This window comes from Rhineura floridana, chromosome 7, assembly GCF_030035675.1.
Source record: "Rhineura floridana isolate rRhiFlo1 chromosome 7, rRhiFlo1.hap2, whole genome shotgun sequence".
Classification (NCBI taxonomy): Eukaryota; Metazoa; Chordata; class Lepidosauria; order Squamata; family Rhineuridae; genus Rhineura; species Rhineura floridana.
The window spans coordinates 154506184-154517081 of record NC_084486.1 but is presented as its reverse complement, the minus strand read 5'-3'; the positions used below and the strand labels follow the sequence as shown (position 1 = coordinate 154517081).

Below are 10898 nucleotides of genomic sequence, written 5' to 3'. Positions count from 1 at the left end.
GCCCGTCCCGGGGAGGATGAGCAAGGGCCCCCAGATCATCATGTGCCTGGCAACCACCACGGCTCTCTTCATTATCCCCAGCCGCTTCCTTAAGAAGAGAAGACAAACCCCTCTTGGATAATAAAGAAGTAACACAGAGAAGAAAGGCCTTTGGAAGATGCCTTCACCCTGCCCATGGGGAAAATGCCTACATCTGTGCATGGGTGGGTGTGTCTCTCCCCCTCCCTCTCTGCAGAACCAGCCACAGCGGCAATGATCCAATGCGCCTTCAAAAAGGCAAAGGAACCGCTCCCTCCACCGCTCAGCAGCAGGGACAAGCTTTTTTTTTTAAAAAGTTTTTAACGTTGTTTTGTTTTAATATATTTTAAGGTCTGTTTTTATGATGTTTTAAAGTGTTTTTAGCATTTCTGTTTGCAGCCCTGGGATCCTACTGGGAGGAAGGGTGGGAAGGCTGGAGGGTTACCTGCACTACGGGAAGGAGGTTCTGCAGAGGACAGAGCCACCAGTGGTGAAGGTGACGCGCCAGGCGCACTCAGATGGCATGGAGACCCTCGTCTGCCGAGCCCACGGCTTCTACCCCAAGGAGATCGATGCTAACTGGAGGAAGGATGGAGAGGTCTGGGAGGAGGGCACCTTCCGTGGCCTCATCGCCCCCAACTCAGACGGGACTTACCATGCCTTGGTTGGCATCCAGATCAACCCAAAGGACAGGGAACTTTATCAGTGTCATGTGGAGCGTGACGGCCTAAAGGAGCCTCTGGATGTGGCCTGGGAGGAGCCTGCCTCCAACATAGCACCCATTATTGGGTGTGTTCTGGGGGCCATCCTGCTGGGAGCAGCTGCAATTGCTGAGATCATGTTGTACAGAAAATGGCAGTCAGGATTCAAAGAAGCGCCAACAAGTGGCCAAGGGTCTGACAACCAAGGGTCTGACAACTCCAGCAAGGGGAGCAACCTGGCCATCTAGGAGCCCCAAAGCAGTATGACCAACAATGTCAGCGCAACGCAGACAGCAGGGCTCCCAGTGCGAGAGGCGAGAGAGTAAGAATGGATCCTCTTCCTCTTTCCCAAAGCATTTGAACTGTACTTTTTAACTTATTATAACTTAATTGGATTTTTGCACTGTATTGTTTTTCTTACTGTATTTATTGTACTTTTTTGCTGTTCACCGCCCAGAGAGCTATCGCTAGTCGGGCGGGATATAAGCCTAATAAATAAATAAATAAATAAATAAGAGTGGGATGCCTCCATCTTTGCCCCTCCCAGTGCTGCAGCTAGGCCAAGCACTAACGCTCTTCTCTCTTGCTTGATTCAAGGGCCAAAGGGAGTGGGGGGGTGCAAAAAGGAGCCGCCAGAGAGCAGGGAAGGGGGGCTAGGGAGGCCCACCTCCACCTTCACATGCTGGGAGAAAAGGAAGGAAAGCAGCAGGCTCCTGAGAAAATACTGTTGAGCAAGGGTTTCTTTTGACAGTCCATTTGCAAAGAGAACGGCAGGCCAATAACTCTAATCCGCTTAGCAGCACCATTGGTACGAAACACGGACATCTAATGCGAATGTAATAGAGACTTTGTCTAAAATGCTCCATCAAAAGGCAAAAGTTCTTCATTTTGATCTTGAACTCTGCTTTGGCCAAGCACATTGGTTTCTTTTTAAAGTCTGTTTTGGGACAGGGTTGGCTTTAATCCAGAGCCTGTCTCTGCACTGAGTGCTTCCTTTAAACAACTGATTTTTCACACTGGAGGGGTCAAGCTCATGACCCCCAAGTTTCCTGATTGAAAGGCCATTGCACACCCTTCTTCTGCTCAGGTCTTCAGCTGCCCACTTTCCCTCCTTGAGTCTGTTGAGCAGAGAGGCCTCCGGATTGGGTGCTGCCCCCCACCAGGGGAAACACACCCTTCACACCGGCTTCCCAAATGTGGGTTGACCACACTTTTGAGAGCAGGATTCCACTGCCTGCCTGTGGTGAGTGATCCAGATGACCTGTTCATCATGAGGACAGAAAATGCAGAGGACAGAAAATGCAGAGGGCGTGAATATATCAGCCGCACTGAGTTTTGGCTTCCCTGTAATTTCAGGAGGATAATCCGGACGCTAGGAATGGAAGGCTGGGCCGGCCCAGCAGCTCCAGGAGAAGAGAATATTACACAGATTAAAAATTCTCATGTGCCACTCTTCTAATAACATATCGGCAAATGTTTCATACCTGACATTTAAAAGTTATATAGAATTGGATGTGACCCAAGAAGGATGATCTTTCTTCTCCAACTGCTTCAGCTTCTGAAATGGAAATGGGCTGCCTTCAAGTTGATCCCGACTTATGGTAGGGTGTTCATGGTAAGCGGTATTCAGAGGGGGTTTCCTATTGCCTCCCTCTGAGGCCAGTTCTCCCCAGCCGGCTAGGGCCTGCTCAGCTTGCCACAGCTACACAAGCCAGCCCCTCCCTTGTCCGCAACTGCCAGCTGGGGGGCAACTGGGCTCCTTGGGACTATGCCGCTTGCCCACGGCTGCACAGGTGGCAGGGCACATAACCCCTGAGCCACTCGCTGTGGGGGTGATCTTCAGCTGGCCCTTGACACCCAGGAGACGCGAGCAGGGATTTGAACTCACAGACTCTGGACTCCCAGCTAGGCTCTCCTCCCCACTGGGCTATACCAGCTGATTGCTTCAGCTTCTAACTTCATTTAAAAGAGAAAGCAGCATCTGGCAAGCCCAGAGAGACAGTCAGACATTACCAGCAGACCACAAGAGAGCCAAAGCTGATGGGAGTGTGCCTTCCTGTACAGGAGGGGGCCTCAAAGACTTCGTCTGATGCAACTAGCCATGCCACTGGACACGAGAAAGACCCCTCTGCTGATTGGTTGTTGTCTGTTGCATGTCTGTCAAAAAGAATGTGGTGAGGATGTTGGAAGTGCTGAAAGCTTGGGATGTCCTTTTATGCACAAGACTGATCAGCTAGTCCGTGTGAAAGACCCACATCTGTGAGTGCTCAATGGGAAACTCTGCGCAGAACATCTAGAAGGGCATTTTCAGGCCATATCATTTTCCTGCTAGGGATGTGGTTGACCAGGCTGCTCCAGCACTTGTATTACTGCAACATCTTGCCAGTGTAAGAACGTTAGAAGAACCTGCTGGATCAGGCCAAAGGAGCCCCATCTAATCCAGCATCCTGTTCTCACAGGGGCCACTTCTGGGAAGCCCAGGCTGCATGTTAAGTTGGGCCAGGGCTGGAGTCACAAATATGCAGCCAGTTGGAAATCCAGCTTGCAAGTGTGTGGACTGAGCCCCAGTGAGGCACTGGCTGGAAGGGGTGGGGCACCCTGGCTCCTTCTGGGCCTTTCCTCTCTCCCCACTTAATCAAATCTGCTGTTTTGCTCACCCAGAAAGCCCCAAGGCAACCACGGGGCAGGGAGATCCTCAGCACTGCTTCGAGGGAGGGAGGGAGGGAGGAACGCCATCATTCTAGCCAGCATGTCTGGCAATTTGCACCCAAACACACCCCTAGTAAGTTTTCCAGAGGAATGGCAATCCCAAGGTCTGGTGCCGGTACAATTTCACACCCACCTGTTTGCAGATGACCTTTAATTTGCTCAATTCTCCATGCCCTTTTCCTGACTGAAAAAGCAACAACTGACTGAACTTCAGTATTAAGAGGAAGGAAGAGGGACTTCCTGGGCAGGTGAGAAAATGCTCCTGGTTGCAGCCAGGGGGGACAGCTGGCAAGCAGCCAGAAAAGAAGATCTCTGTGTGAGCGTTCTTTCTACACCAACAGATTCGCCAAAAGCTGAAATATGTACCACCCATACACACAACCTCCCCCAAACAACTCACAAACGCAGCAAAAACAAACCTATAGCTGCCATGTTGACATTAAAGCCATTCAAATAACAAAATTAAAATTCAGGTTCTGGAAAAACTTTGACTGGAGAATCTGTGAACGTCATAAAAATTCAGAATTGAGAACATGAGTAACAATTATCTGGTATGAATTTAATTAACAGGAAGTTAGTGGCTAGATGTAATGCTAAGATGTCGTTGCTGATTTGTTTTATCTGCCCTCACTTAACTGTATGATAGTATTTATTAGTATTTGCTGCGGTTTTAAATTGCTTATTGTACCCTGCTGAGGGATAGTTTGCAATGAAGGGTGGGTTAGAAATACAGAAGAACATAAGAACATTAGAAGAGCCTGCTGGATCAGGCCAGTGGCCCATCTAGTCCAGCATCCTGTTCTCACAGTGGCCAACCAGGTGCCTGCGGGAAGCCCGCAAGCAGGACCCAAGTGCAAGAACACTCTCCCCTCCTGAGGCTTCCAGCAACTGGTTTTCAGAAGCATGCTGCCTCTGACTAGGGTGGCAGAGCACAGCCATCATGGCTAGTAGCCATTGATAGCCCTGTCCTCCATGAATTTGTCTAATCTTCTTTTAAAGCCATCCAAGCTGGTGGCCATTACTGCATCTTGTGGGAGCAAATTCCATAGTTTAACTATGCGCTGAGTAAAGAAGTACTTCCTTTTGTCTGTCCTGAATCTTCCAACATTCAGCTTCTTTGAATGTCCACGAGTTCTAGTATTATGAGAGAGGGAGAAGAACTTTTCTCTATCCACTTTCTCAATGCCATGCATAATTTTATACACTTCTATCATGTCTCCTCTGACCCGCCTTTTCTCTAAACTAAAAAGCCCCAAATGCTGCAACCTTTCCTCGTAAGGGAGTCGCTCCATCCCCTTGATCATTCTGGTTGCCCTCTTCTGAACCTTTTCCAACTCTATAATATCCTTTCTGAGATGAGGCGACCAGAACTGTACACAGTATTCCAAATGCAGCCGCACCATAGATTTATACAACAGCATGATGATATCGGCTGTTTTATTTTCAATACCTTTCCTAATTATCGCTAGCATGGAATTTGCCTTTTTCACAGGTGCCGCACACTGGGTCGACATTTTCATCGTGCTGTCCACTACAACCCCGAGGTCTCTCCTGGTCGGTCACCGCCAGTTCAGACCCCATGAGCGTATATGTGAAATTAAGATTTTTTGCTCCAATATGCATAATTTTACACTTGTTTATATTGAATTGCATTTGCCATTTTTCTGCCCATTCACTCAGTTTGGAGAGGTCTTTTTGGAGCTCTTCGCAATCCCTTTTTGTTTTAACAACCCTGAACAATTTAGTGTCGTCAGCAAACTTGGCCACTTCACTGCTCACTCCTAATTCTAGGTCATTAATGAACAAGTTGAAAAGTACAGGTCCCAATACCGATCCTTGAGGGAGTCCACTTTCTACAGCCCTCCATTGGGAGAACTGTCCGTTTATTCCTACTCTCTGCTTTCTGCTTCTTAACCAATTCCTTATCCACAAGAGGACCTCTCCTCTTATTCCATGACTGCTAAGCTTCCTCAGAAGCCTTTGGTGAGGTACCTTGTCAAACGCTTTTTGAAAGTCTAAGTACACTATGTCCACTGGATCACCTCTATCTATATGCTTGTTGACACTCTCAAAGAATTCTAATAGGTTACTGAGACAGGACTTTCCCTTGCAGAAGCCATGCTGGCTCTGCTTCAGCAAGGCTTCTTCTTCTATGTGCTTAGTTAATCTAGCTTTAATAATACTTTCTACCAGTTTTCCAGGGACAGAAGTTAAGCTAACTGGCCTGTAATTTCCGGGATCCCCTCTGGATCCCTTTTTGAAGATTGGCGTTACATTTGCCACTTTCCAGTCCTCAGGCACGGAGGAGGACCCAAGGGACAAGTTACATATTTTAGTTAGCAGATCAGCAATTTCACATTTGAGTTCTTTGAGAACTCTCGGGTGGATGCCATCCGGGCCCGGTGATTTGTCAGTTTTTATATTGTCCATTAAGCTTAGAACTTCCTCTCTCGTTACCACTATTTGTCTCAGTTCCTCAGAATCCCTTCCTGCAAATGTTAGTTCCGGTTCAGGGATCTGCCCTATATCTTCCACTGTGAAGACAGATGCAAAGAATTCATTTAGCTTCTCTGCAATCTCCTTATCGTTCTTTAGGACACCTTTGACTCCCTTATCATCCAAGGGTCCAATTGTCTCCCTAGATGGTCTCCTGCTTTGAATGTATTGATAGAATTTTTTGTTGTTGGTTTTTATGTTCTTAGCAATGTGCTCCTCAAATTCTTTTTTAGCATCCCTTATTGTCTTCTTGCATTTCTTTTGCCAGAGTTTGTGTTCTTTTTTATTTTCTTCATTTGGACAAGACTTCCATTTTTTGAAGGAAGACTTTTTGCCTCTAAGAGCTTCCTTGACTTTGCTCGTTAACCATGCTGGCATCTTCTTGGCCCTGGCGGTACCTTTTCTGGTCTGCGGTATGCACTCCAGTTGAGCTTCTAATATAGTGTTTTTAAACAACTTCCAAGTATTTTCGAGTGATGTGACCCTCTGGACTTTGTTTTTCAGCTTTCTTTTTACCAATCCCCTCATTTTTGTGAAGTTTCCTCTTTTGAAGTCAAATGTGACCGTGTTGGATTTTCTTGGCAATTGGCCAGTTACATGTATGTTTAATTTAATAGCACTGTGGTCACTGCTCCCAATCGGTTCAACAACACTTACATCTCGCACCAGGTCCCGGTCCCCACTGAGGATTAAGTCCAGGGTTGCCGTCCCTCTGGTCGGTTCCATGACCAACTGATCTAGGGAATAGTCATTTAGAATATCTAGAAACTTTGCTTCTTTGTCATGACTGGAACACATATGCAGCCAGTCTATGTCCGGATAGTTGAAGTCACCCATTACTACCACATTTCCTAGTTTGGATGCTTCCTCGATTTCATATCTCATCTCCAGGTCTCCCTGAGCATTTTGATCAGGGGGACGATAGATCGTTCCCAGTATTAAGTCCCTCCTGGGGCATGGTATCACCACCCACAACGATTCTGTGGAGGAGTCTGCCTCTTTTGGGGTTTCGAGCTTGCTGGATTCAATGCCTTCTTTCACGTATAGAGCGGCTCCGCCACCAATACGTCCTTCCCTGTCCTTCCGATATAGTATATATCCAGGGATAACCGTATCCCACTGGTTTTCTCCATTCCACCAGGTCTCCGTTATGCTCACTATATCAATGCTCTCCTCTAAGACCAAGCACTCCAGTTCTCCCATCTTGGTTCGGAGGCTCCTAGCATTAGCGTACAGGCACTTGTAAGCAGTGTCTCTCTTCAAGTGTCTTTGGCACTTGTGGTTAGGCCTGTGGTAAGTTTGCTCTTCTGAATTTATATCCTGTGCCCCTGCTCTCACAATGCCTACTTCTAGGCCTACCCCTTTTAAAATTTCATCATTTCTTTGGTTTTTATCCCAGGGGGGAGGTTTATTCCGAACCGGACCTTTCTCAGCTCCTGTCGGGTTTCCCCCCTCAGTCAGTTTAAAAGCTGCTCTGCCACCTTTTTAATTTTAAGTGCCAGCAGTCTGGTTCCATTCTGGTTCAAGTGGAGCCCGTCCCTTTTGTACAGGCCCGGCTTGTCCCAAAAAGTTCCCCAGTTCCTAACAAATCCAAACCCTTCCACCCGACACCATCGTCTCATCCACGCATTGAGACTGCGAAGCTGGGCCTGTCTGGCTGGTCCTGCGCGTGGAACCGGCTGAGTGAGGCAATTCACTCAGGTGGCAGATGCTGGTGTGTGTGTGTGTGAGCAGCAGTCTTTCCAGCTCTCCCCCCCCCGCTCTTCCCCTCTGCTGCAGGACCAAGCTGTGTATATGTCACACAACCTGCATTGTGACCCCTGAAATAACCTGATGCCCTCAGCTGAGCCCGACAGCTGGATCAGGCCACTGGCCCATCTAGTCCAGCATCCTGTTCGCACAGCGGCCAATCAGATGCCTCTTTTGGGAAGCCCCAAGCAGGACCTGAGCACAAGCACATTCTCCTGATTCTCAGCAACTGGCGCTCAGAAGCAGACTGCTTCTGGTAATGGAGGGAGACACTGCCGCTTGTGAGGGTGAATGTCACAATTCATATATATGCTGCATTAAGAAGTCCTTCCTTTTGTCTGTCATGAATCTTCCAACATTCCACTTCATTGGGTGGGTTCTAGTAGTATGACAGACGGAGAAAAACTTTTCTCTATCCATTTCCTCTGTGCCATGCATAATGTTATACTCTTCTATCATGTCCTTTTCTCTAAACTCTAAACACTTTGGGGAGGTCCTTTTGGAACTCTCAGAAACCCTTTTTGTTTTAACAGCCCTAAACAATTTAGTATCATCAGCAAACTTGGCCACCTCAGTGCTCACCCCTAACTCTAGACTGTTTATGAACCAGTTAAAAAGCACAGGTTCCAATGCCAATCCTTTGGGGATTCCACTTTCTACAGCCCTCCATTGGGAGAACCATCCATTTATTCCTACTTTCTGCTTCCTGTTTCCGAGCCAGTTCCTCATCCACAAGAGAACCTCTCCATTTATTGGACCACCTCTATCTATATGTTTGTTGACACTCTCAAAGAACTCTAATAGGTTAGTGAGCAGGACTTCTCTTTGCAGAAGCCATGCTGGTTCTGCTTCAGCGAGGCTTGTTCTTCTATCTGATCTATCCAACCTGCGTGGATGGGCAGCAAACTGGCAAATGTAATTCAGTGTAAACAAGTATAACGTGATGCCCAGGAACAAGACCTTGTGATCCTAGTGGATATTTTAATGAAGATCTTGACCCAGCATGGGGCAACTGTGAAAAAGGTGAATTCCATGCTAGGGATCATTAGGAAAGGGGCTGAAAATAAAACTGCCAATATACCAGTGTACGGTGCAACTGCACAGTTCTGGACACCTCACTTCAAAAGTTATTTTGTAGAGCTGGAAAAGTTTTAGAAGAGGGCAGGCAAAATGATCAAGGGGATGGACTGACTCCCCTGCGAGGAAAGGTTGCAGTATTTGTGGCTTTTTTGTGGTAACACGATGGAAGTGTATATAATTATGCATAGCATAGAGAAAGTGGCTAGAGAAAGGTTTTCCTCCCTCTCTCATAATATCACTAAAACTCTTGGATATCTAATGAAGCTGAATGTTGGAAGATTCAGGACAAAAGAAAGTACTTCTTCACACAATGCATCGTTAAACTGTGGGATCCTCTTCCACACAAGGCAGTGATAGCCACTAATGTGGATGGCTTGAGCAGATGATTAGACAAATTCATGGAGGACCAGCCTATCACTGGCTACTAGCCATAGTGGGTATGCTCTGCCGCCATGGCCAGAGGCAGGATGCTTCTGAACACCAGTTGCCGCAGGAGGGGAGTGTTGCTATTGTGCACAGGTCCTGCCTGTGGGCTTCTTCCTCATTGGCACCTGGTTGGTCACTGTGAGAACTGCATGCTGGACTAGACGGTCCTCCTTTGCAGGCTCTTCTAGGGTTCTTATGTTCTTATTGGGAAAGAGAAGATAAAATCAGTGGTGTGGCCTCATTTGGAATATTCCATCTCTACTCACCCCATCTCAGAAGGTTTCTCAGGTTCAAAAAGAGCAACCAAGACGATCAAGGGGGCAAGCAACATCCATACAGGGAAAGGCTACAATAACTGGGACTTTTTAATTTAGGGGGGAAATGGCAGCTAAGGAGGGGCATGATAGACTAATATAAAATTATGCATAATGTGGAGAAAATGGATAGAAGGAGGCAAAAAGCTTTAAAATAATAGAATTGGGGTTTGCCCCACACTGCAGATTGGCAGTAGCTTCCAGACAAAGACACAACATGCACAACTAATTTATGGAATTCACACAGCCACAAGAGGCAGTGGTGGCCTTTGATCGCTTTAAAAGGGTTAGCCAAAAACATGGACGAGGAGGAGGAGGTGGCGGCAGCGTTGGGGTCCCTGTGGGAGTGAGAGGGAGCCTTGCCACTCTTGGAAGTTCCTTCACCCAGAGTGAGGGAAACCCTGGTCCTGAATGTCCCGCCGCTCCTGGCTCTCACACTTTCTGGTTGGCCTGAAGGAGCCCAGAGGCCTTTCCTGGCAGCAGTGGATTGGCCCTTGGAGCGTGGCCAGCTTTTTTCTGCCTTGAGGCTGGCTTCCTCCCTCCAAGGCGGCCAGCAGCAATTGAGGCCAGATGTTGCTGTGTGGTGGCAGCTACCCGCCAACTCCTTGGAGCTGCTGTGAAGTGCGAGAGAGTTCCGTTTGGGCTGTTATAAATGGGCTGCTGCTGCTGCTGGCGCGTGTGTGCCGGCTTCTGATGTCTCCGCACGGCAGATGAAGCCTCCAGCTGTGCCTCTACCAGATGCAGCCGAGCTGGGCCCAAATTATGACGCCAGAAGAGCGGCCTGGCTGGCAGCAGCTCAGAGGAGAGAAAGGAAAAAGGAGAGCAGAGCAAGGCTGAGCTGAGCCCGCTTGCCCCTCTCCCTGGAAGATGGACGAGGAACACAGAACTCTTCCCTTCACGGGGCCCAGAGCCATACAAAAGGAGATGAAGCCTGTCTCATTAAACCACATGTCCCCATTCACCCCCAAAAATCTTGCCCATACATGCACGTCTGCCCTGCAGAGCTGGATGCAACACAGGCCTCTGCTTCCTCGCCTGCTTCTGAGGCCACAGAGTGTGCCGGTATGGCCCACCCTGGAAGCTGAGAAGTGGGGCAAGCGGGACCTGGAAGGCACTCTTTCACCACCACTCCAGGCCCACAACAACCCCTGCACGTCTGGGGCTGGCTAGGGTGCTCTAGCACCATTTTGCAAGAGTGTGAAAATGAGGGGTGTAGCCTCCAAAATACACAAATCTGAGCGATGAAAATGCATAACTGTGTCAGTTGGATCAGGCACAAAGGGGCCCTTCTAGTCCAGCACCCGGTTCTCACAGTGGCCAACCAGATGCCCATTATGGGAAGCCCACAAGCAGGACCTGACTGATGGGCACATATACAGCCTTATGGGGATGCAGAAGATCCGGG

The 10898-nt window shown here is 48.2% G+C and overlaps 1 protein-coding gene across 1 annotated transcript; it reads left to right on the top strand.

The window, feature by feature from the left end:
* Window positions 1-455: 455 nt before the first annotated feature.
* Window positions 456-1006, top strand: LOC133388583 (class I histocompatibility antigen, F10 alpha chain-like). Its single transcript, XM_061634550.1, has one exon. It carries the CDS (start codon window positions 542-544, stop codon window positions 965-967), a length of 426 nt encoding a protein of 141 aa, XP_061490534.1. The 5' UTR covers window positions 456-541; the 3' UTR covers window positions 968-1006.
* Window positions 1007-10898: the final 9892 nt, after the last annotated feature.

Coding starts and splice junctions, on each gene's coding strand:
- LOC133388583 (XM_061634550.1), top strand. CDS start 542: ATGGAGACCCTCGTCTGCCGAGCCCACGGCTTCTACCCCAAGGAGATC.